Below are 27,827 nucleotides of genomic sequence, written 5' to 3' on the forward strand. Positions count from 1 at the left end.
TCTGGTGTAAAATTCCTATAATGCTTGCATTGGTTAAGGTCTTTAAAAAAAAAAAGAGAGAGAGAGAAACTGTACAGTATAAGCAATCAATACATAAATTATAATTGTGTTTTCTCTGGTGTAATGCAATTAGTCCACAAATTAAGCCAAGGACCGTACTATCAAGTGGGCATCCTTGGAGGGGTAACCACTTGCACAGGGCAATATATAATTATTGTGAAAGAAACCCACAAAAATGGTGTGAACTGGTAAAACGTGATGTTTCTCCTTCACGTGCATATATTAAAGGAAAACAGCATAATTACGGCGCGACAGGAGTAATATGTGTATATATATAGGTTCACACAAAACAAAACAAATCTAGGATAATACCTGCTGTTGTGTTGATCAAACCAAAGCAAGATATTGTCCATTCACTACCAAACCTGGAAAGGAACACAATTTTTTAGATTACTTATCCATGCTAAAAATTAGCAATGGAAAAAAACGTCGTGGAAGCAACTGAACTTGAGAGAAGCATGGCCATGGGGTCGTCGACGTCTTTTCAAGACTTGAGGAAACGTTCAGATGATGATGACGACGATGAGGATAATGATGTTGGTGATGATGAAGTGGAGTTGCAGTGGGCTGCAATCGAAAGATTACCCACTTTCAAGTGGATTAGAACATCTTTGTTTGATCAAAAGTTGTTAAACGATGGCAAAGACGAGGCATTAGGGAAGAAGGTGATAGATGTTACTCGGCTAGGAGCATTGGAACGCCGCGTTTTTATTGACCATCTGATCACCATAATCGATAAGGACAATCTCAAGCTGTTAAAGAAACTAAAAGAAAGACTGGCCAGGCAAGAAATTAAAACAAGCCAAGCAACCTTTCGAAACTCGTCTTTTTCTTTTTGTAATATATAACATTATTGTCATTGCAAATTCTATAATAATTATAATATTGGGGTTTGGAGGTCTCAGACTGAAATTGCTATTTTGGAGTTTTCAGGGTGGGTTTGGAATTGCCAAAAACCGACGTCAGATTTAAGAATCTGAATGTGGAAGCAGAGTGTAAAGTGGTTCATGGAAAGCCCCATATCCCTACTCTTTGGAATACCATCACAAACATATTCTCTGTAAGTGTTTAACGTCGCATATTATAGTGTGACCTTTTAGATTTACTTGTAAAAAAACATACATGATAGCATACAGTGAGTAATGGATGAGATACCTTATGGTGAGCAGGCTATTACAAACGTTAATAGATGTATGTCTCAACCAAACAAGATTAAAATTCTGAACGATGTGAGCGGAATCATCAACCCTTCCAGGTAAATGCGAAGGATGTGCCTTTCAAGATTAAGCTATACGTTTTTATTTTGTTTCATTTGAAATCAGGCATGCAGCTTAATTTTAATGCAGGATGACGCTGTTGCTTGGCCCTCCCGGCTGTGGGAAAACAACTTTTTTGCAGACACTTGCAGGGAAGCATGACCCGTCTCTCAAGGTTCATTTCTTCCTTATCTAACCTGTTCTTGGAAATATACTGGCTGCGCTAAACTAGTTTTGACTCAACAACTGTATATTCAAGTTCAGGTCTCAGGGGAAATCTCTTATAATGGTTACAAGCTCAGTGAGTTTGTTCCTCAGAAAACGTCGGCTTATATAAATCAATATGACTTGCATATTTCTGACATGACTGTAAGAGAGACAATTGATTTCTCAGCACGTTGTCAGGGCATTGGGAGCAGAGCAGGTACATGTATATTGTTTTGTTCTTCATCTTACATTAACAATCAACCCTTCTTACCATTATATTCATCATTTAAATTTGTTTATGATTTGCAGATATTTTGAAAGAACTCAGTAGACGGGAGAAGTTCCTTGGGATCATGCCTGAACCGGATTTAGACACCTATATGAAGGTAACCAGTTATGCAAGAATATGGTTATCTGACATGTTACCATGGCTGCTTTCTTTGACAACAATCTATGGTGGCAGGCAATTTCAGTAGAAGGATTAAAAAGAACACTCCAGACAGATTATATATTAAAGGTGATTCGCTTAATTAAAGGGAAGAAACAAAAGAAGTGTAGTAGTATCTTTGGATCCACTTCATTTTGACTTTCATCATAATCTCCAAGTCTTGTCGTTAATAAATAGGCTTTTCCCTAAAGATTTTGCTGACATTTATGATTTTTAGATCTTAGGACTGGATATTTGTGGTGATACAATTGTGGGAGATGCAATGAGCCGTGGAATCTCTGGCGGTGAAAAGAAAAGGCTGACGATAGGTTTTGTGCCCGTAATCTATACCACTCGCTCATAAATTTATTACTTCTCTTACATGAAATAATGATATATATCTTGAATTTAGTCAATACAATGTATTAATTGAGTAAAAAGGAAATTTTCTAAAACTATTGAACATCAAAACTATATGTCATATTTCAACTTTATTTATTTATAATTTTTATATATAATTTTAATTTATTTAATTTTCACAAACAACTAACAATATTATTGACACAACACCAACTTACATTCATACATTGCATACACAAATAATTATATTAATCAAATATGAAAATAATTAAACATATTTATTTTTAACGGTGTATAATTGAATCAAAATTAAAGTTTCATGTGCACGGATGATCTATAATTAAAGTTTCTTATGTATAATTGCATCAAATCAAAACTCATATATCAAATACAAATTAGATCAATGTTCATGTGTGAATTTGACATTTATCTCTTTTTAAAATGATAAATAAATAATCTCTCACGAATACCTTTAGGTTTTGTTAAGTGGACCCATATTAATAATATTAGTTATAGCATACTCATGATGTGGATGAAAAACTTATGCAATAAACATATTTATTAAAAGTTTACATAAAAATTAAATGAATATTTTGTTCAAATAATAAAGTTAAAATGTTTAAAATATATAATGACACGGATTCAAATTTTACTATTATTGAATTTTTATTGAGTTTATATAAAAGTATAGATGGACAAATATACTTCCATAATAATATAATTTACTCTATATATATAAACATACTTAAATAATTTTTAAATTAAATTGGTATGATACCAACTCAAATTATATTTTAAGTATAAATGTTAAATTAAATATAGTAGTCCATGATTTCCACTGTATCGAGTGAAGATATTAATATTACTATATATATGTTAAAAAATTGTCTTTTACTTAATTTATTAGCATAATCTATAAAGTGAAATTATGTAGTCAAAAGAAAAGACATGAGATTTGTGGTTGAAAAAATTTCTTGAGTTAGAAAATTAAATTATTGTATTAATTGCTTAACGTTTCCATTTAATAGGAGAAATGATGGTTGGTCCAACCAAAGCATTTTTTATGGATGAAATGTCAACCGGCTTAGATAGCTCCACCACCTTTCAAATTGTAACATGTTTGCAACAATTGGCCCATATAATAGGGGCCACGATTTTAATTTCACTTCTTCAACCAACTCCGGAGACATTTGATCTCTTTGATGACATTATTCTAATGGACGAAGGGAAGATTGTATACAACGGACCTAAGAGTGATGTTCAAGAGTTCTTTGAATATTGTGGCTTCGAGTGCCCACCACGGAAAGGCCTCGCTGACTTCCTACTAGAAGTAAGTATCCCCACTCAAAGTGTCAGAACATATACTTGCATTGAATTCTTGAAACATTGTTTTGAAGTTTATTCATCAAACAACAGGTACTCTCCCAGAAAGATCAAGCACAATACTGGTTTCACAGGGACCAATATAGTTATTTTTCTACTGAAAAATTCATAGCTGCATTCAAGGAGTTCCATGCTGGACAGAGACTAAATGAAGAACTCTATGCACCCTTCAAAATAACCGAGGATCACAAGAATGCTTTGTCTTTTAATATCTATTCTTTTGAAAAATGGGAATTATTCAAAGCATGCTTGACTAGGGAATGGCTTCTTACCAAGCGCAACTCGTTTCTGTATATGTTCAGATCAGCACAGGTAACATTTTTTTTTAGAAGCATAATAACAATTAATTAACATGATATTATTAATTTATGAATCAATATGGAGATCGCAAATATGAATCAACACGCCATGGGTGTTATTATTATTATTATTTTGCTTGCAGCTTGTTTCCTTGTCATTGATAGTTGTGACACTTTTTATACGCACTCAAATGAAGATTGATGAGTTCCATGCAAGAAAGTACATGGCTTGCTTATTTTTTGGTCTTTTGAGAATTTTGACAAGTGGAGTTCCAGAGCTGGCACTCACTAGTTCTAGGCTTGGCATATTCCATAAGCAAAGAGATTTATATTTCTATCCTGCATGGGCTTATTCAATTCCTTCAGCTATTTTAAGGATTCCATTTTCATTTCTGGATACTTTTATTTGGACATCTCTTATATATTTTGGGGTTGGCTACAGTCCAGAACCAGAAAGGTTAGCATTTTAAGGACAATATTCTATTATTATGCTATATATAAATTTCAATATGTTCTCTAAGTCCCAAGTGTTACTTTCAGGTTCTTCCGTCAGCTTTTCATCCAGCTCCTTCTCCATCAAGTGGCAACCTCAATTTTCCGTTTGATTGCTGTTGTAATTCAAACACCTCCTGTAGCTGCAATTTTTTGTCAATTTACAGTGGTGGCAACATTATTATTCAGTGGCTTCATAGTACCCTTACGTAAGACCAACCTTTTTAGCATGAAGAAATTCTAAAATTGGATTTGTTCAAAGTATATTCATGTAATTATAACAGACATTGCCTCAATGTAGCATCAATGCCTTCTTGGATAAAGTGGTGCTTTTGGATTTCTCCTCTCTCCTATACGGCTATAGGAATCTCAGTGAACGAATTTCTGTCTCCAAGGTGGCAAAAGGTAATAAAGAAAAATCCCTACCCCTATTTAATGTTATAACTAATTTTATAAATTTAATATTAATAGTAGACAAATTAGAAATTAATAAAACCAATAAGAAATAAGAACTAAAAGATTTTAAACTCATTATCATGATTTTCTTAATTTAACAAACCGAAAAATAAAAATAGCCAACTTTTCTGGCATGCTGGTCTAATATATGATAAATATATAAATACTAAACAAAAGAACTGACTGGCTTTTATTTATTTAATTTTTATTTACAAACTTAAAAAATATATTAAAATAAAAAAAATTTAAATAAAGGAAGAGCTTAGTTTAAAAGTGGAGTGAGATTTGCTCAAAATTTATTTTTTTTAATTAAATAGTATTCATACTATAAAATTTATATATACAAATATTATAATATTAAAATATATAAAATTACGAGTTGAATAGACAATTTTGCCAAATATCATTTTTTTTCAACCCATTTTAACTAATATCGATGTGCATCGGTGTGTATAGTTTCATACTTGTTTATACATGTTTTTTATATTTTAAATCAATTTCTAATAATTTGTTTTCTAACTATTTTTACTTTCTAATTACATTAAAATATAATATAATCAATAAATTATGTTTTTGAAACATAATTAATAATTTAAATTTTACATTTTCATATAAATATATTTGTTAAGCTCCATAATCATCAAGAGGAGGTGAATTGGTGTTTTAAAAACTTCAAAAATATTTTACAAACAAAGGAGACTCAATCAAGAATTTATAGTAGTTCGGTCCCAATTGCCTACCTACACTACCTTAACTTACCACAACTAGGAATTTCCCAAATTCACTATATTTGAACATTTTAAGGACAATGTTTAACCTTTACAAAACACTATATTTTCACTAGATAAGATAGAATCACTTCCCTGAAGATTTTCTACCCAAAAACCTTAAGAAAACTATAAGGAATTAACCCACGTATGCAACAAACAAGAAAAATAACTAAGCGATTGAAAAGATCAACACACAAATTTAATGTGAAAAAACTTCTCAAAAGAGGATAAAAGACCACTGGAAAAAAAAGGAGATTTTACTATAATAATAGAAGAGTACAAGAGAAAGAGAGAATCAAAATAAAAACTCAAAACCCCGAAAGAAAAATCCTTCAAAACAAAGAACAAAATTCTCTCAATCTAAATATTTTTGTTGTCTAAAACCTAGAGCAACTAAATCATATTTATAGGCTAAAATTCGTAGCATATATGACTAGAATATCCCTAGGTTAATCAGAGTTTAAGTAGGAAACTAAAAACAAAGTTTAACTGAGAGAAAAAAATTGAGAAACTTGAGAAGCACGTCACCACATCGTGATGTGGCGTTTGGTCATCGAGACAAAGAAGGATCGTGTTGTCGGGACGAGGGTTTTCTTCTCATCGTGACATTAGCTGCTCATCGAGACAAATAGCTCATCCTTGTTGCGACATCACACACTGCTTGATCGAAATGCAAGGCATATTTTCACAAATCTCCATCTTGACTTGTATTTCACTTAACTCCTTTACCAAGCCCTGTAACGGGCCTAATTGGATCTTTGTTGGATATTCACCAAGTCCAAACAATGTTTTAACTTTAAAACTAGAAGACTATTTCTCAATATGTCAACCATATTGTGTTTTGTGCCAATTTTATGAATTTGAACATCTTCTTGAATGATCACCTCTCAAACAAAATGATAATGAATGTCTATGTGCTTTTTCCTTTCATGATGCATCTGATCTTTGGTGAGATGTATGGCATTTTGACTATCACAATAAGTGACAGTTGCCCCTTTCTCATTAACCAGTTAGCTAAACAGACCCCTTAACTAAATTGCTTATTTTACTGCTTCAGTAATTATTATGTATTCTGCTTTAGTAGTTAATAAGGCCACTGTAGGTTAAAGTATAGCTTTCCAACTAATGACACAATTACCAAAGGCAAATAGGTAACCTATGAGAGACCTCATTTGATCTAAGTCTCCTGTATAATTTGAATAAACATATCCGACTAAGCCCTTTTGGCTTCTTTAGAACTTTAAGCACATGTTAGGAGTACCTCGAAAATATCTAAATATCCACTTAACTGTGTGCCAGTGTAACTTACCCGGTTTGGCCATGTATCTATTAACAACACTAACAACATGTCAAATATTGGGACGAGTACATACCATTGCATAAATCAAACTTCTAACTACGCTTGAATAAGGTACTTTTGACATATACCTTGCTTCTTCATTTTGGGAAGAATCTAAAATTGACAATTTAAAATATGTAGCTAAGGAAGTACTACCGATGTTAAGTCTTGCATCTCAAATCACTCAATGATCTTCTTGATGTACCTTTGTTGCGATAAAAACAATTTTTTGGAACATCTATCCCTTGAAATTTCCATCCCAATTTTTTTTACTGCACCTAAATCATTCATCTCAAACTTAGAGTTAAGCATGGTTTTAAGTCTTTCAATTTTGAATGGTCCTAGTCGCAATCAACATATCATCAACATAAATAAAAAAATATGTGAATGAACCATCATCAAGACATTGTAAATTTACACAGCTGTCATACTTACGTCGTGAAAAGCCAATACTTAACATTAAAGAGTCGAACTTTTTGTACCACTACCGAGAGACTGCTTCAAACCGTACAACGATTTTCTAAGAAGGAAAATACAAACTTCTTTACCTTTAGTTCTGAAGCCTTTCGGTTGTTGCATGTATATGTCATCTTTAAGGTCACCATGAAGGAAAGCAGTCTTCACATCTAACTGCTCTAACTCAAGATTATTTGATGCAACAAGAGCCAAAAGTGTCCGAATGGACGTATGTTTCACAACGAGAAAGAAAACATCATGAAAATCAACTCCCTCAACTTGATTGTAGCACTTTGCGACCAATATTGCCTTATGCCTAGTGTTGTTTGAACCCAAACCTTTATTCTTCTTAAACACCCATTTGCAACCAACTATTTTCTTACAGATGGGTGGTTTAACTAGCCGTCAACTCTCGTTCTTTTGAAGTGATTCCATCTCTTCTTCCATAGCAACGAGACATTTGCTAGAAACGGAGGCTTGAGCTGCCTCAAAATAACATGAAGGGTCAGTTGAATCAATGCTCTCTACAACATTTAAAGCGTATTCCACTAGATTTCCTTCACAGTACCTCTATGGTGGTAAGATTTCTCGCATCTTCCTATCATGAGCCAACTTATGTTAGTTAATTGATATGGTGAAGGTACCTAAGAGCCAGATGAAATCCCAAACTGATCCGAAACAGCGTTAGCTTCGCGAGGACTGAAATTTTGTCGTATCATTGTGACATCATGTATTTCTTTATTGAGATGATGTCCCTAGTCATTGTTACGTTGCAACGTAGCCTTTCGTGTCATCGTGATGTTACCCCTTGTTTCTTCTTTTGACTCCATATTGCTTGAGACACTCTAATTTATTGTGTCTTTCAAAATATGTGTCCACTTTTTCGTATGAATCATAGTTGATTCATAAAGCTTAACATCTCTACTAACAATAGTTTTATTGGTTTTCAGACACCATAGTTTGAAACCTTTCGTATCAGCAGAGTAACCCAGATAAATGCACTTTACGGCCCTTGGATCGAGCTTTCCCTAGTTAATTTTAGCATTAAGCAGGACAATCAAAAATTCTAAGATTAGAATAATTGGGAGGATTATCTAACCATATCGCCTCTAGAACTTTACCATTAAATGCTCGATATGGAGATTGGTTTACCAAATAACTTTCCAAATTTACGGCTTCAGCCCAAAACTCCTTCCCTAGACCTGTATTTGAAAGCATCGGGCCTTTTCCAACAAGGTTTTATTCATTATTTCTGCAATTCCATTCTGTTGCGGAGTACCTACAAAGGTGCAATGTCTCTCTGTCATTTCCCATTTTCATTTGTCATTAAACCCAGATAAATAGAACTCAAGTCCATTTTCCATTTTCAACCGCTTCACGAACTTCCCAGTCTATTTTTTCTAACAGCTTTTTCCACTACTTGAAGATTCTAAAAACTTTGTTTTTTTATTTCAAAAAATAAACCCAAATTTTTTTAAAATGATCAACAATAAAAGTTAAAAAATATTTATTACCTCTTTTTGAGATGTCAGGAGTCGGACCCCATAAATTGAAATGGAGGTAGTTAAGAGTCCCTTTTGTTCTGTGCTCAGTTAAATCAAAACTTACTCGTGTCTGCTTTCCATAAGTATAGTGTTCATAGAAACCTAACTTACCAATTTCAGTGTCTTCAATAAGACCTTGTTTACACAATGTTGTCATACCTTTCTCACTTATATGATCGAGTCACGTGCGCCAGAGTTTGGTTGAATCAAAATCTGTAAAGAAAGAATCACGTCGCATCATTGTGATGTTGGACTGGTTCTTGTCGTGATGTGGTGAAGATTTCGACTCTTATTCGATACTTATAGTCGCACCAGTAACCATTGACCCTTGTAGAACGTATAGGCCGCCCTTTTTCTGTCTTTCTATTACAATAAGAGCTCCACGAGAAAATTTTAACCATTTGACTCATTGACTATCCTACAACCATTAAAATCCAAAATTCTCAATGAGATGAGATATTTCTTTAAGTCAATTACATACCTGACATCTGACAGTGTCTGAATTATTTCATCCTACATCCTGATTTGTACTATTCTTATGTCGGTTATCTTATATGGAGAATTAATCCCTATCAACACTACTCCACCTTCAACTGAATTGTATGTAGAGAACTAGTCCCTATTGGGACACATATGATAGGAGCACCTTGAATCTAGAATCTATTCAGAAGTAAGCTTGAAGTTTTCGCTTATAGACACTAACAAAAAATCATCACCTCTATTTTTTACTATACTAGCATCAACAACTTCATATTCTTGCTTATCTTTCTCGTCATTTTTGTCATTTATTTTAATTTTATTTTGAAGTTCACAACATTTCAACTTGATATGGCCCTTCTTCTTGTAGTAGCCACATTGGCCCTTCTTCTTGCAGTAGCCACATTGGCCCTTCTTTTTGCAGTAGCCACATTCTTTGCCTTAGTTTCTATATTTAGATATCACCCTAGACCTACTTCAATCCGGCCTTTTAGATTGTTGTTTGCCCCTTGCAACTAGAACTGAGGCTTGCCCGCCTCACCTTTTTTTAGGCTTAACTCGTTGTCAAGTTTATCCAAACTCAATAGATACTCTTTTACGTCCTCAAATGAGATGATCTTTCCCATAAATCAGAATTTCCTTGAAAGTTTTATAAGAAGAGGGCAAATAACATAACAATAACATAGCATGATTCTTGTTGCTAATCTCTTCTTCGAGATTCTTTAGGTCATTTAGAAAGGTAAAAAAACTTAATAATATGAGCTCTAATAGACTCACCTTCGGTTATTCTAAACGTGTAGAGATGTTGTTTCGGTTATTTTAAACGTGTAGAGATGTTGTTTTAACACTAACTTGTTAGCCTAGGATTTCGTCATATGCAAGGCTTCTAGTTTCTTCCATAAAGTATATGTAATTTTCTCCTTCAAAAATTTATGTAACATAATATTTGTTAAACATAATTGAATTGTAGATAGAGCTTTTTTATCTAGCTTATCCCATTTTGACTGATCCATGTCCGCAGGCTTTTTCTCTTTAATGATCCTATCAAGATCACTCTAAATTAGTATTGCTGACATTCGAACTTGCCACAAACTTAAATTTGCAATACCATCGAACTTAGCAATATCAAACCTTGATGTTGCCATCTCTGAATAGGTTAAATGCGAAAATTTAACTAACTCTGATACTAGTTTGTAGGGAATTAACCCATGTATGCAACGAACAAGAAAAATAATTAAGAGACTGAAAAGATCAACACACAAATTTAACGTGAAAAAACTTCTCAAAAAATGATAAAAAATCATGGGAAAAGGGAGATTTCACTATAATAACAGAGGAGTACAAGGGAAGAAGAGAATAAAAAAAACTTGAAACCTCAAAAAGAAAATCCCTTCAAAACAAAGAATAAAATTCTCTCAATCTAAATATTTTTTTTTTGTAAAACCTAGAGTAACTAAGGCCTATTTATAGGCTAAAATTCATAGCATATATGATTAGAATATCCCTAAGCTAATCAGAGTTTAAGTGAGAAACTAAAAACAAAGTTTAATTGAGAGAAGAAAACCAAAAAACTTGAGGACCACGTTGCCATGTCGTGATGTGGCATTTGGTCATCAGGAAAAAAAGGATCACATCGTTGGGACGAGGGCTTTCTTCTCGTCGTGGCATTGGTTGGTTGTCAGGACGAAGATCTTCTCCTCGTTGTGACGTCACACACTGTTTGATCAAAATGCAAGGCACAAACCCTTGCAAATATGAGAAATAATAATAGGGATAAAATACTCCTCTTAAAGGAAGATATTACAATTATAAAGCTCACTAAATTACAATACAACAACACTTGAAAAGAATAAAAGAGATGGTTACTCAAGTGTGTATATGAAGAACAAAGAGAATATCAATGAAAAGATTGGATTTTTGTGCAATTGACTTTACAAATTTGTTTCTTCTCTTCAATGTGGAGTTATTGACTTGTATTTATGTCATCTAACAAGCTTGGAGCCATTTGGCTATGTTGGGAGTCAATTAGAGCCACTGTTGCAATTAATTTGTGCATTAGTTGCAAATTGCAGACCACAAGTGGACTTATGTCGGTAGAACTCTTGAAAATTATAACTGTTGGAGCTCGATGTGTCGGTAGAATTCCACTTGTATCGGTAGAAGTTTGAGGATTTCAAGGGTTCAAACTTGTACCAATAGTTGTATTAGTATAAGGTACATGGGAGACCAAAAATTGCTAATTGACTTGTATTGGTAGAAGTCCCCTTGAGTATCAATAGAAGTCTGTTGTTTGGCTTGGAATGTCTCGAACTTACTTCTATTGATAAAACTCAACCCAATTATCGATTCAACTGGGGTCGTTTCAGTAGAATGGCTCCCAAGTATCGATAGAAGTTCAGAAGAATTCTTGAGTTGCTCTCTAACTTGGTTCTATCAATTCTTCTATGCACTTGTATCAGTAGAAGTCTTCTAAAGTTATAAAATTTGTTTTGAATCAAAGTTATTCAAAGGCATTTTGTAATTTTAAGTTTCTAAACACTTTGAAAATAATATTAAGAGCTTTACATCAATCGATTGCAAATTTGACTAAAGGAAATTTATAATTTGACTTTGTTATATCAAAACATTTAAAAAACTAGGGCTAACAATATTTATATTATAATTGAGATATATATTCATGTGTATATATATGAAAAAATTATTTTAAAGATATTGATAAATTTGAATTATTTGACTAAAATACACCAATATTGAGTCAAAATGAAAAGAAAAAGATACAACAACTGGTATAATACTGACAAGATTAAAAATACCATTAATTTTTTCTTCTCGTATCGATTTTTGAATATATAAGTTTCATAGAATAAATTTTATTTAATCGGAAAAGAATTAGATATGGAGCAAATTCTAATCAATTTATGTAAAAAATTCAGTCTTTTTAAATTTATTATATTTGTTCTTGGAAAGAAAATCTATAAAAATTAGTTGTTTGATTTACTCTGATAGATTAAGTTTAGTATTCAACCCATCAAAACTTTACTTATTAGAAGATAACTTTCAATTATTTTTATTTTTTGGTTTTATAAATTAAAAAAAGCATGATAATGAATTTAAAATTTTTATTAGTTTTTTATATTTATATTTATTTATTGTTATTTTTTATTTTAGCTACAATTAATATAAAATTTGTTATAAGTTAAATTAAAATTTAATAGAAAAAAAAAAGAGCCATCATTTTGAGAGGGGTCACCGACGGGATCTGGGAACTAGGGGTAGGGGATTTTTACTCATGAATTACGGATAAAAAAATCAACACTTATCCCTTGTTTTTTTTGGTTGTGTTGCGGCCTTTCAGGTTTCATCTTTAAATGAGACTTTGGGGCATCGAGCTCTACTAAAACGTGGACTAAACTTCAATAAATCCTTCTACTGGATATCAGTTTCAACTTTGATAGGAATGTGGGTTCTTGTTAACATTGGATTCACCTTAGCCCTTAGTTATTCAAAGCGTAAGTTTTACTCTATGTATATACAGCTACAAGAAGAAAAGTGATAAAAGTATAAGAAACCCGACTGATGAATTTAAACATTACTAGTTCTAAGATGAATTTGAAAAAATGAAAATTTGTACAGCTCCAGGGACTGGGAGATCTCGAGCTCTTGCTTCTCATAAAAGGTTCTCTTATCTGAAAAGAAAAGAAGATTTAAGCAATTCCATGCAAGATGACCAATTACAAGGTGCTCATACAACATCAGAAGTTACAAGGATGGTTTTACCTTTTGTGCCCGTTGCACTCTCATTTGATAATGTGCATTACTTTGTGGATACCCCCAAGGTAACAATTTGATTTATCCTTTTTTTTTTAATGTGATTAGAAATATTTTCAAGTTATTTTGTCCCTTTTCTAGAAATTTCAAGTCCCAAATAAGAAGCTCCATCTTCTTCAAGATATTTCTGGTGCATTTAGACCTGGAGTTCTTACAGCATTGATGGGTGCCAGTGGAGCTGGCAAGACGACATTGATGGATGTTCTATCTGGAAGAAAAACTGGAGGCTATATTGAAGGGGATATAAGAGTTGGAGGATACCCCAATGGCCGAGAGGCATATGCTAGAGTCTTTGGGTACTGCGAGCAAACTGACGTACACTCTCCACAAATAACAGTAAAGGAATCGGTGATGTACTCAGCTTGGTTACGCCTTCCAGCAGAGATTCCTAAGCATATAAGATTGGTATGAGTGTTTAAACTTTATGCAAATCCTCATAAGTCAATTTGATATTTGATATTTGATATTTGATGCAACACAACATAGGATGAGCAACGAAAGCTATTTCACGAATTGTCTTGAAAAAGAAATTTTAACAAGTATACAATTTAACTAAAAAAAGAGAAGATTTTTCTTGTTAAGAGAGAAAAGTAAATAATTAGTTGTTTTCTAAATTAGTTACAAAACTTACAAGCTAGCCTATTTATAGGCTGAAAGTATAACTTATAAAATAAAAGGTAAACTATAAAAATAGTCACTTTTGTTTGCCTTAAATTATTTATATTTGAAATGTTATATTTGCTTACGTTATCGGTTTATTACGAAATAGTCATTGTACTGTTAAGCTCCATTACCTCCTTAACAAAAATCCTACATGGCAAACGAAATGCGTTTTAAATGCCAACTTGGATGTCCAACTAGAATGAGAATATTTTGTTCAATCAAAATGGAAAATAAAACTAAAATAAAAATGAGACGAATGATTTTTTTTTCAGATTTTTTTTTCAGTTCAATGTGTAAGTAATTTAAAATTTTCAATTAATTAAATTTATTTAATTAAAAATCTATTATTATCCCAATTAGACACCAAAGTTGGCATTTAAAACTCATTTGAACTGTCACATAGGATTGTCGTTAGGGGGGTAACGGAGCTTAATAGCGGAGTAACCACTTCATAACAAAACAATAATGTAAGTGACTAAAATGTAACATTTCAAACATAAGTGACTGAAATGTAATCTGAGGCAAATAAAAGTGACTATTTTTATAATTTACCCTAAAATAAATTGATAAGCTAATCTAGTAGATAAATAATAATAAAAAACTTTATCTAAGGGCATTATTTTAAAAAAAAAACTAATAACCTTTATCTATTATATAACTAGTTTTTTTATCCTTACATATATTTGATTGTATCAATTAAAATATATTAAAATTATTTAATAATTTTGTACAAATTTTATAATCCATATTATAAATAAGTTTAAATTATCTTATAATTTTTATATATTTTGAATTCAATATTTTATTTGATAAAAATAAAGTATGATATTTACAATTTCTTAAATTAAAGATATGTAAAAAAGTGTTTATGAAATCTATTAGTTTTTTATTTATGGAATCTATTTCTAATAATTTTTTAACAAGTGTTTTTTTAAATCTTTTAAAGTTTAATTTTATTAATCTATTTTAAAAGTATATCATTTACATATTTTAAAATTTAAATTAATATATGATGCTTAAAAGACTGATTTAAGTACCTTGCTATATATAATATAGATTAGATATATTTGATAACTAATAAAATAACAATAAGTAGATAATGACTTTGGGATAACTAATAAATGATATCCATTCTCCCCTTTCTAGAAAAAATCATGCTCGAGATAGTCTCATCCTCCGAATATGTCTATTATGCAATAATTCCTCAACTTTCTGTAATAAAATTTCCTTCTTTAGACTTACTCGATAATGTGATATGTTTAAGAAACTTGTCAGTCAAAAGTAGTAATTTTAAGGTAATTCCTTAGGTATAATATTTTTACCATTACCAACTCTTCTTTCTTTTTTAAGGCTAGCATCATCCTTTGTAATAGAAAGATTTTCCCATCTTTTAAATCTTCTCTATCATTATCATCGTCAAAGCCATAGATTACCTCATCTCCTTTCTCAAGTTGTTTAACATAATCGCCATACTTTACAATGTTGATACCATTTCTTCTTTGTCAATCATTAAAGTGATGCCCATGATAGCAATTTGTAGGAATTAGGTTATCATATGTTAGAAAAAAAGAACATTGCTAAGTTGGTGGTCACTTCTCCAAGCACTAAATGAGAAAACAAAAAACACAAAGAACACAAGAAGATGATTACTCAGTTCGGTTTCCCTACATTTGTAGAGCTTAGTTTAGTGAGAAATATGCACTCTCTTCAACACTTACAAAGTGAACCTACTCATTCACCCGCATCATGATCGTTTCCCTCACCCTTGTACTTTGAAGATATAATACTCTCACCACTATGAACACCCCTTGTGCAAAGCAAGTAAAACCACAACAATAGGTTTCACTTTAAAAATAGCACTCTTACGAAAGTATTCTCTTAAGAATAGGTTAAATGCCTAATTCTCAGTACATTTTTTGAGGCAAGGCTCTCAAATATATAGATATTGATTTTGAGACTAGCTTATAATAGAAGATCTAATACAATCCCAATAAAACAATAATACCGTAAAAATAATACAATATAATAATAACATATGAAGTAAATAAGGACTCTATGGCAGCTCATCAGAAGAATCACGATCCAATCCAAAGTCCATAAACTAAGGGATTGCTTTGAGGAATTTCGATCCAAATCAATTACCAGCATTCATATTCCCAAGCAGAAAGATCTTCTATAATGGGCTAGATATTCATCATGTAATCAACATAGCCCAAAAATAAGGTTCAATAAATTGCCAATACTTAAATATGGAAACTACCAACACAGATTTGGTGGGTAAGAAAGTGGGCGCTCCTTTTGGCACCAAATTGTCAGTTTTATATTTCTCAAAAATCTCCCCTCTTTTGGCAATTTGTTGAACAAAAATCATAAAGCTGAAAGTATGAATTATCGATCCACATAAGCTCCCCCTCGGCACATAGACATTAACTTAATCTAACTTACCTTAGAAAATAATTAAGCAATCAATCATTAATGCTAAGATAATTTTGCATTAATAACTACCAACAACAATTATAACTAAGAAAGTTTGAGAAAGCTATGCCCAGTGAAATTAAAAACCATATCATAACAAAAGGAAATATAAGTTCATCTCTAATAGAAAAACAGCAGCAAAAAAAAAAACACATTACAATTATCCAAAAAATTGTAAATTATAAAAGAAGTTCATAAAAAAATAAAAATCCCCCTTAAAATGAGCATTTAAAAGAAGTTCATCACCAAACCAGCACATTTTTTCTCCCTTTATCTCATCTTCTCTCTCCCCCTTTTTTGTTCTACATAATTGCTAAACTAGGCACCTCTTTCGAGGCTTGAATATTTTCTATTAAGGCTTTCTATTTATAAATAATCTTCTTAATAGCCTTTGCCTTTGCCTTTAAATTATCATAGTACATTTGAGAAAATCGACATAGGCTTGGAGATCTACAACATTCCTAGCCTGTATGTCTTTTGAGATAGGAATGGTGCTAGCAGGAATGGGCAGTTCATGAATTCTTTCTTCTTACCTAGCAGACTCATCCTCTAAAGGTTGAACTCTGCCTGGCTTATTCAACTCATGTTTCCCTTCCAGTCATTTATGAGAAAAGTTCAATTCAGACATAGTTTTCTAATAATTGTATTTTGATCTAACATGTTCGAAATCTTAATAAGAAGATTCTAAATATGAGATATGCAAAAGGCAGTAAAAGATTCTCATATAAACAATAGAAAATTTAGTAATTTCATTAAAAATCAGCTGGCTTAAACCAAATTCTACCATTTCTACGACTTTCCTAAGAAGAGCAACCATTCGTTTTGTAATAGATTCTCTTTGGCTATTAGGGAGCCAGTTCCCGGTAGCAATGGCATGTAGAGCAGCATATATAGGATCAAGTTAAAAGGATTGAAGACTACCTTTTTCAGGTAAAGTTGGGAGCGATAATTGGTTAGAGTAGTAGTAGCAGCATTTATTGATTCATCAAGCTTTAGATTTTTGGTGAAAGAATAATACAACTATTTTCGAATTTAATTAGGTCCAAATACCTTATGGTAAACTTGGTAGACTCATTCGTATGTCACGGTTGAGATTTGTATATAATTCATACACAACCCTTTTACAAACGATTGCACATAACAATTTGAACAAAAAAAAACCCAACATTCTTCAAGATCGCATCAATACATGATAGTCAAAGGAATTGTCATCAATATTTTGGTCGAAAATAAAATCTTTTAGGATGAGTTTGTAGTACCTTCTTGAACAATAAGGATTCAAAAACACATTCTTTCTTTAAGCAATAATTATTTCTTCTTGTTTTTCGGCTACTTTAGTAGCCTTAGATAACAGTTTGGGAACTCTCATATTCTTCAATATTTTGTTGTGCTTTGTTGCCTAGTCTGGAACATTTGGTTGTTTGATCGATCCTTGGTTGTAACATTGCACAAAGAGGTACATTACCTTAAGAGGAAAAGGATTTGGAGCTTGCACGGGATTCAGACTCAAGGGAGCTTTCCAGCGCACTATTTTTTTCTTTATTTTTTTTCCTTTTTCTTTTCTTATTTTAACAAGGGATTCGATTTCCTTAGTCACCATAGACCTTATTCTTCTTCTAGATTCATTAATATCTAGGGAGTTGGTAGTTGTTTTGTCACCAAAACCTTATCAAAAGAGGTTTTATCCTCGAGAACTTTTGTAGCTTCTCATTCAGGAGCATCTTATTCTACCAGCCTTCTTTTTCTAAAATAGATTCAGAATCATGGGTAATGAAATCATCTAGGTTGGTGGATTTGGATGAAGGTTCAGAGGTTAAATAAGGAATCAAAGAAGGATTTTGTAGAGTACCTTCTTCGTTCTGGCTTATTAGATCTTGGATAAGAGAGTCAATTGTATCTTCATGAACAATATCAATGTTTGGCATTAAAGGAGACAACTTTCTAATAGAGGGTTTAGGAGAAGGACTCTTGGGTTTTATTAAGGATTGGGAATTCTGAGGTATCAGATTCTCTTGAGGGGTGGATAGTTCAGAGATAGGTATGTTTCCAGATTGGTCTTGTGATATACTTGATTTTGGTGCCACCATAGGGGATGAATGACCACTAGCCTGAGAATGACCACTTGGTTCGCCACCAACATATTGTTACTGGTGGTGCTTTTCATATTCTTCTGTAGTTGTCATCTTAGTCCTTGTCATAAGAATAGAGGTTGAATGCTTTGAAAAACCCTTTGTGAGAAAACACTAACTTGCGAAACAAGAATACTTGAGATGTTTCAGAAATAAATTCAACAAAAAATTAAGATATTTTAATTTATGTGAAATATTCTTTATAGATAAAAAGAAGATATCACAATCCATTAATTGCATGTCATTCCCAAGGATATAGAAAGAGGGAAAAAGAAAAACATTTGATATTTTTCCCACAAAAAATAAACTACAAAAAATAAATATATTCCCTCCAAAATAAAGAAATATAATTTGTAAAATGGACAATAATTTTTCTTCAAAACAGTATCTTGAGCGATTATTTGGATGCCCCATCAATTAACAAATTAGGAACATTCATGAACAACAAATACCAACTATGCTCCTCAAGCTCTCAAACATCTTGGCATCCAAAGCTTTTGTGAATAAGTCAGCTAATTGCTTTTGAGTTTCCACATACTTCATCTCAAAAATTTGAATTTCCACCAATTCATGGATAAAGTGATGATTTATATCAATATTCTTGGTCTTAGAATGTTGAACAAGATTCTTTGATATGTTAATGGCACTTGTATTATCACAATAAACTATGGTTGTTGGCAAGGCTATCCAAAAGTCTTCAAGCATTTGTTCCATCCAAAGCAGTTGTGCATAACAACTAACTACTGCTATGTACTCGGCCTCTGTTGTGGATAACGAGATTGATCCTTATTTATTGTTGTACCATGAGACTAGATCACCTCCTAATTAAAAACACCCTCCTAATGTACTTTTTCGATCATCTATGTTCCAAAATGAATATCATTGTATCCAACTAGGTACATAAAATTGTCTTTAGTGAACCAAATATCAAGTTCAAGAGTGTCATTGACATACCTGATGACTCTTCATGGCCTTGACGTGAAATTCTTTTGGATTAACTTGATATCTTGGACATACACCTACACTGAAACTCAAATCAGGTTGACTTGCAGTGAAATACAGACCATACTTTTGTAAGTGGTTTGGGGAGTGGGCACTCCCTCAATATCCAAACTCAATTTCTCATTTACTAACATAGGAATCCTAGCAAACTTTGATTGTTCGAGATCAAACTTCTTCACAAGATTTCTAGCATACGTTTCTTATAATAAGAATGTTCACTACTCTAATTACTTAATTTGAAACCCAAGAAAGGAGGATAACTCACCTACCATGCTCATTTTGAATTTAATTTAAATTGACTTCAAAAATAAGTCCTTAGTAGTAAGAAGTAACCGAGGTAACACCAAATATTATGTCATCTATATATATTTTTGTAATGATGATAATTCATTTGCTCCTCTTTATAAAAAATGTCTTATCCACTAAACCTTTTTCAAATCTCTATCCAATTAGATACTATGATAGTCTTTTATATCATGCACAAGAGGCTTGCTTCAATCCATACAAAGCTTTTTTAATTTGTAGACATGATCTGGATATGAAGGATCTTCAAAATCATTTGGTTAAGCTATTTACACCACTTCTTTCAAGAACCCATTTAAAAAAGCACTATTAACATCCATTTAGAACAATTTTATGTTAAGATGCGCATTCACAATAATAAAAAATCGAATAGCCTCAATTATTTCTATTAGGGAAAATGTTTCCTCAAAATTAGTACTTTTCCCTTAAGTGTATTCTTGTACAACCAATTGGGCCTTGTTTCTAGTGATGTTGCCTTGCCCATTTGTCTTGTTTTTGAAGATCCATTTGGTGCCAATGTTATTGCATTGAGATGGTCTAAGAACCAGTTCCTATACTTTATTTATTTTTAATTACTGCAATTCTTCTTGCATTGGCTGAATCTAATCAACATAATTGAGGGCTTCTTCCACATTCTTTGGCTCAAACTATGAAGCATAACATGCCAATAAAATCAAATCCTTGTAATTTTACCTTCGCTGTCCTCTCTTTTTTTTATCCTACTATACACATCCCCAATGATATTAGAGGCTGAATGATTCTTCAATGATTCTTCCTAACATGTCAGGAAACCCAAAGTAACTCACCAAAATTAGCTTGATCATGCATTTGATCAATAATTTGAACTTCTTAACTTTCTATTTCAGATTGTTCTTCAGACTTAGTAGTGCCAAGGGGAGTAGGCACTTCCTCAAGCACCAAATTCAAAGTCTTCTCTTTATTATCATCACTGTGAATTTCGTGAACTCTAGCATCATCAACCACCATATTCATTGACTCTATAATCTTCTTGGTGTGTTTTTTGTGCACCTTGTAGGCTCTACTATTGTGTGCATAACCAAGAAAAATATCTTCATCAGATTTAGAGTCAAATTTACCTTGGTTTCCTCTATCTTTTTTAATATAACATGTGTTTCCAATGACATGGAAGTATTTCACAGTGGGCTTTCTCTTTTTACATATCTTATAGGGAGTTACATGAATCTTTGGTCTAGTCAGCACACGATTGATTACATGTGTCACAATGTTCATTGCCTTAATCCAAAATTGATGAGGAATCTCATTGCTGCATTTCTTGAACTGTTCTATTCTTCCTCTCTACAAAACCATTTTATTGTGGTGTTTTGGGGGTTGAAAACTCATGTTTTATCCCCTCATCATCACAAAAATATATCAAACTTTTCCTTCTCCAACTCTCGACCATGATCACTACGCACCCTCCTTACCATGCCAATAATTTTTCCTTACTCATTCATCAAAGTTTTGCACAATTTTTTGAATTCATCAAAAGCATTTTATTTTTCCCTTAGAAAGCATACCCAAGTTTTCCTCAAGTAGTCATTAACACAAACTAGAGCATGCATTTTTCTCTCCAAGACTTTTAGTCTGCATTGGACCAAGCAAGTAAATATGTACAAGTTCGAAAAGTGTCTTAGTCTGCACATAGGCCACCTTATTATGTTTTTCTCAATAATGTTTGCCCTTCATACAATTACTACTCACCTTAGGAGTAGTTCTTATTAACTAGGGTATTCCTCAAACAGCTGCATACCTCATCAAATTGTGAAGACGTTCAAAATGTACATGTCCAAGTTTCTCATGCCACATTTCTAACTCAGATGTTGTAAAGCTATTACATTAGGCATTAATCATCACTTTGAGAGAATTTTTAAAAGTACGAGCTCCCTCTATGATCACTTTATCACCATTAGTCACAATACACTTGTTTAGGTGAAATTAACAAGCATACCTTCATTGCAAAGTTGACTAATACTCACAAAATTGGCATTGATATTATCTACTAGTAGAAAATTCTTTAATCTAGGCATTCCTAGCACATCCAGAGTTTCTTTTTCCAAGAAATTAGCCTTTCTTTACATTATCAACAATCGTCCTTCAAACAATACTAGTTTCAAAATCAATAAGATGTGACCAATTACCTATCATATGTCATAAGCTCCCATTATCAAAATACCAAGTTTCATCACTCCTTGTCACACAAAGAGCCTTTTTCCTCTTTTTTAATATGTTAGCACACTCAGATTGAATTTGGCCAAACCCTTGGCATTTATAGCAATGCACACATTTTATTTTGTCCTTTTCAATTTTTTCTGACCACAACTCATTTTTACTTGTTTTTGGGAAAACTAATATTGGCTTCAAATTTCTTGTATCTTCTTTGTTGCTTTTTTGAAAGCCTTATTGAAATTTTGAATAAGAAAATCTCTTGTATGTTCTCCAAGGTAGCATTTTGAGAAATGGGCATTTCCTCATTAACAAGAAAAGTAGTATTTTTAACTCATTTTCTCTAGATTTGTTTTGCTTCATCTAGATTCATCTCAAAGGTTTTTAAAGAACTAATGAGTTAACCTCTGGCCAATTGTTCAAGGTTCTTGGCCTCCTCAATGACAAATGACCTTTATGGAAAATCTTTTAGGGAGAGATCTCAGCATGTTTCTTACAAGCTCCTCATTCGAATATTCTTTATCTAATGCAAAGGCTTGGTTTGATAAGTCACAATTTTGCATAAAAATCACCAATTTTCTTTAATTCTTGCATCCTTAGACTTTCAAATATTGAGTTCAACATTTGCATTCTTTGACTACTTGATAGTGGAAGTTCCCTTGTGAGTTGTTTCCAAGATATCTCAAGCATATTTTACTGCAATGCATTTAGCAATTCTTTTGAATTCCTGCATATCCGCTCCATAGAAATTGCATATAATGCCTTTGAATTAGCATTTTCCAAGTTCTTTTCCTCTGTGGTCCACTGTATTTCAGGCTTAATAACTCTATCATTGTCACTATCCATCTTCGGTGCCTCTCATCCAGTTAACACAGCACGCCATGCTTTCTCATCAATTAACTTTATATAAGCCTTCACGCGTGCTTTCCAGTAGGCGTAATTGCCAACTCCAAGCTTAGGTGATCTTGATGTGGATGAATATTCCATATTTAGATCTTAGCAATACTCGAATCTCTACTAACTACTTTAAGTAGTAGGCTTTGATGCCAATTGTTATAAAAAAAAATAACCTTGTTAATTGCAAAAGTATTACAATCAAATTGGTGACTGAGTGGGTGGGCATTTCTTCAAGCGTTAAATGTGAAAATACAAAACATAAATAACACAAGAAGATGATTACGCAGTTTGATTTCCATATGTTTGTAAAACCTAGCTTAATGAGAAATATGCACTCTCTTTACCAATTACAAAGTGGACCTACTCAATCACACGTATCGTGATTGTTTCCTCACCCCTGTACTTTGAAAATACAATACTATCACCATTATGAACACCTATTGTGATCACAACAAGTAAAAAGCAACAACAGGTTTCACTTTAAAAATAGCACTCTTACAAAAGTATTCTCTTAAGAACATATTAAATGCCTAATTCTCGGTACATTTTCCTAAGCAAGTCTCTCAAATATATATATTGATTTCGAGACTGATTACAATAGATGATCTAATACAGTCCTAATAAAACAATAACATCATAAAATTAATACAATACAATAATAGTATATGAAGTAAATATGGACTCTATAGTAGCTCATCAAAAGAATCACGATCCAATCCAAAGTCCATAAACTAAAAGATTACTTTAAGGAATTTTGATCCAAATTGATTACCAATATTCTTATTCCCAAGCAGAAAGATCTTCTATGATAGGCTAGATATTCATCATGAAATCAGCATAGCCTAAAGATAAGGTTCAACAAATTTCCAAGACCTAAATATAGAAATTGTCTTCGCACATATTTGGCAAAGATGTGGGCACTCCCTCTAGCACCAAATTAGTTTCATATTTCACAAGAATATTGGTTATTCCATGTATATGATTGTGCTTGTGTCTTGGCCCCCTTCACAAACTTATGTCTCATGCTTTGTACTCATAACTAGATTTCTCCATTTGACTTTGCAACTCACTAGATGCCAGGTCATTCTCTATATTTCTTAGTGCCAATTCATAATGATCCTTTCTAATAAACTATGCCTTTTTTACTTCCATAATCATCTCATTCTTTACTGTCATGTTTCAAGCCTTAAAGACAGTTACTACTATTGGCACATTGATCTTGTCCTGAATTGCATGCTTCAAATAGTTAATATATCAAGCCGCCATTTGACTGCCTTATTCCATCAATTGGTTTCACTTAGCAAGTTTTATAAACTCTGTCGTATATACATGTATGGATATATCTCCTTGGGAACAATGTTGATAATGTAATACTAAGTACTACTTAAGATTAAGGGCAAAAAATTGAGCTAAATTTGACCATTAACCTTAAAAAAGCCAAATTTGACCATAGACCTTTCAAAAAGAGTCGAGTTGTCGTTTTTAATGGAAATATTAACTAAAACATTAAAGTTTTAAACATGACAATCCACATGTACTCCATCTATTTTCTTTTAATTTTTATGAACTTTTAAAAATATTGAATTTTTTGAATTTTTAGATATTTTATAATTTTTAATTTATTTATTGATATAAGACAAATTGTGTATGTTAGCATGAAGTACAAGTGGACTTTCACATTCCACATGGGATTGTCATGCAAGCATTGTTAAAAATTAATGTTTTTATCAGCATTTCCATTAAAAAAATGGTTTTACTCATTTTGAAAGGTTAATAGTCAAATTTAGCTCAAAAAAAGAATAAATACCAAATTGAGAAAAAATGTAAATGTTGAAGGCTAAATTTATCCTTATGTTAAAAAATAATAAACTTAACCTTTTAGATAACAACTAATAAAAAAACAAATAATACATAAGTATTTAAGTAAATAAATTTTTTTATAAATAATAACTCAATAAATTCACATTTAAATTTCTAGCATCAAACACTAAGTTATATTACAAGATAAAAATTATCATGTTAAAACAAAAGTTTATATAAAAAACTCACTTAATTCTTGAATTTAACAGGAATTCGTGAAAGAGGTTCTTCAGCTTATTGAGCTTGAAGAAATCAAAGATGCTTTAGTTGGCACATGTGGTGTTAGTGGTATATCCAGAGAGCAACGCAAACGACTTACTATAGCAGTAGAGCTTGTTTCTAATCCATCAATAATATTTATGGATGAACCAACCACTGGTTTAGATGCTAGAGCGGTTGTTGTTGTGATGCGAGTGGTAAAGAATATAGTTAGTACCAAGAGGACCGTTGTATGTACCATTCATCAGCCAAGTATAGACATATTTGAAGCATTCAATGAGGTAATTGAGTGATGTGTTCATAAAAGTTTTGTTTTGTTCATTTCTTATTAGAAACATTGCTCTCAACATATACTTACTATCCAACGATATGATTATAAAGTTCCATGGTTCATTGCATAGGCTTGATAATATAATCCTTCTTGGGTACCATATCATTTTGCTTCTTATATCTTAAATGTATCTTGTAGATTATTTTGATGAAAAGAGGAGGGCAAATAATATATTCTGGAGAGCTAGGTCAAAATTCTTGTAATCTTATTGAATATTTTGAGGTAATCCAAAGTAACATCCTATAGATTACGGACCATTCCTTTGAATAAGACTATTTTCTAATTTTTTTAAAACACATCAAGCAGGGAATACCAGGGGTGTCGAAAATAAAAGAAAACTACAATCCAGCAACATGGATGTTAGAGGTCACAAATCCTTCTATTGAAGCTGAACTTAGAGTGGATTTTGCCCATCTATACAAAGAATCTTATCTATATCAGTAAGTTCACCATGACAAGTCGAAAATAAGTTGTTTAAACCTAGGAAGTTGACCATAATTGATATATTCAGGACCTTGAATCATCTGGCACTCTTCAAAATAAAAGGAATGTAGAAAAGCTTAAATAATATATTTTTGTTGCATAATATTGAACTTTTTTATGTAGGAGAAACAAAAAATTAGTCAATGAGTTAAGAGTTCCAACACAAGGTTCAGAGGAACTACATTTTACTACACACTTTTCACAAAATAGATGGGAGCAATTCAAAACATGCCTCTGGAAACAACATTTGTCTTATTGGAGAAACCCCACATATAACTTGGGGCGCTTGATTTTAGCCATGGTATCATCTTTGTTATATGGAGTGCTTTTTTGGAATAAAGGGCAAAAAGTGTAAGATGCTTACTTGATATTTTCTTTCCCTTATCATATTTATATATTTCTTCTCAGAAAAACACTTAAACTCCCTACAAAATACATTCAAAAATATACTTTTTTCACCCTTACAACATTATCAATATTTTCTATCTTTGAATTCCTATGACCAAAAGAATTTTTACTATGGTTGTTATCATTTATTTAACCATTGAATTGGTTCAAAATAAGAATACATAAAGTTAGTTTGCCTAAAAGCTCACTTATTATGTTTAAGTTTAAATGTGTGGAATTGTGTTGAAATCATAATCATCTTTTATGCAGTGATAAAGACCAGGATTTGTTTAACATAATGGGATCAGTATATGTTTTCATGATTTCTATTGGAGCAAGCAACTTGCTTTCAATTCTTCCAGTCGTAACTAGTCAACGGGCTATCATGTATCGGGAAAGGTTTGCTGGAATGTACCCATCCAAAGCACATTCATTAGCACAGGTCTAGAGCTACCCTCACATCATGCTTCTTTGCATTCTTAACATGTGAATAATAAACTTTCCCATTTGAAATTTCAGGTTATAATTGAAATACCATATATCTTCCTTGAAGCAACGTTGTTCTTGATCATTTCATATCCAGCAGTCAACTTGTATGAATCAGCTTACAAAGTATCTTGGTATTTCTATGACATTTTTTGTACATTGCTCAACTACAAATACATGGGCATGGCTATTGCTTCTTTGTCTTCAACTTACCAGATGGCCTCAATATGTGGAAGTTTTTGTATCACAGTGGTGAATTTGTTCTCTGGATTTCTCATACCACAACCTGTAAGCTTACTCCATATCTTGCTAACTAAAATTACAATTCCTTTCTTTATATAAAATCTCATATGTTGTCTACTTTAATAAGAAACTAAGAATCCAAAATAGGAAAGAGTGAAAATTGAGAGGTCTACTTTTGATATATGATACATTTGACTCTTGCAGATGTTGCCAAAATGGTGGGTTTGGTTCTATTGGATCATTCCAACTTCTTGGACATTAAGAGGTCTCTTCACTTCCCAATATGGAGATATAAATCGAGAAATCATTGCATTTGGAAAGCGTAAAACTATCACCGCCTTCTTAGAAAGCCATTATGGATTCAAGCGTGAGGATTTGCTTCTTACAGCTATTTTACTACTTGCTTACCCAATTTTCTTTGCTTCTATTTTTATATATTTTACTGCTAAGCTTAACTTTCAAAAGAGGTGAACCATAACTAGGTTAAAATAAATTTTATTATGTATAATAATTAACTCATCAAGATTTTCACCGTAACTTAGCAAAATCCTTATTTTAAGTTATTAAACCTTATCATATTTCTTCCTTTTATTCCTTCCAGATGGGTTTTCGTTCTTCTCAAAATAATTTTTATATTAAATACAATATGTTATAATAAACGTCGATAATGATGGTAAAACGATCGCAAAGTAATAAGAAAAGAAAAATAAAAACACACAGATTTTACATGTAAACCCTTTCGAGGAAAAAACCCACGGGCAGAGAAGAAGAAATTCATTAATGTTGAAAGCCGAATGGTACAAGAGAAGTT

General features: G+C 32.1%; 2 protein-coding genes across 2 annotated transcripts; both read left to right on the forward strand.

The window, feature by feature from the left end:
* The first annotated feature begins 254 nt into the window (after window positions 1–254).
* Window positions 255–1,132, forward strand: LOC121203695 (pleiotropic drug resistance protein 3-like). The gene is made up of 2 exons (XM_041074134.1): window positions 255–844; window positions 994–1,132. Exons 1-2 carry the CDS (start codon window positions 477–479, stop codon window positions 1,130–1,132), a joined length of 507 nt encoding a protein of 168 aa, XP_040930068.1. The 5' UTR covers window positions 255–476.
* On the forward strand, window positions 997–27,607 carry LOC107955842 (pleiotropic drug resistance protein 3). The gene is made up of 22 exons (XM_041117894.1): window positions 997–1,120; window positions 1,230–1,315; window positions 1,407–1,491; window positions 1,581–1,740; window positions 1,833–1,909; window positions 1,987–2,040; window positions 2,189–2,279; window positions 3,339–3,640; window positions 3,727–4,005; window positions 4,136–4,449; window positions 4,533–4,693; window positions 4,786–4,889; window positions 12,882–13,035; window positions 13,160–13,362; window positions 13,436–13,759; window positions 25,077–25,367; window positions 25,556–25,639; window positions 25,724–25,857; window positions 26,024–26,251; window positions 26,558–26,729; window positions 26,807–27,061; window positions 27,221–27,607. Exons 2-22 carry the CDS (start codon window positions 1,254–1,256, stop codon window positions 27,485–27,487), a joined length of 3,801 nt encoding a protein of 1,266 aa, XP_040973828.1. The 5' UTR covers window positions 997–1,120; window positions 1,230–1,253; the 3' UTR covers window positions 27,488–27,607.
* Window positions 27,608–27,827: the final 220 nt, after the last annotated feature.

The sequence above is a fragment of the Gossypium hirsutum genome, chromosome A07, assembly GCF_007990345.1.
Source record: "Gossypium hirsutum isolate 1008001.06 chromosome A07, Gossypium_hirsutum_v2.1, whole genome shotgun sequence".
Classification (NCBI taxonomy): domain Eukaryota; kingdom Viridiplantae; phylum Streptophyta; class Magnoliopsida; order Malvales; family Malvaceae; genus Gossypium; species Gossypium hirsutum.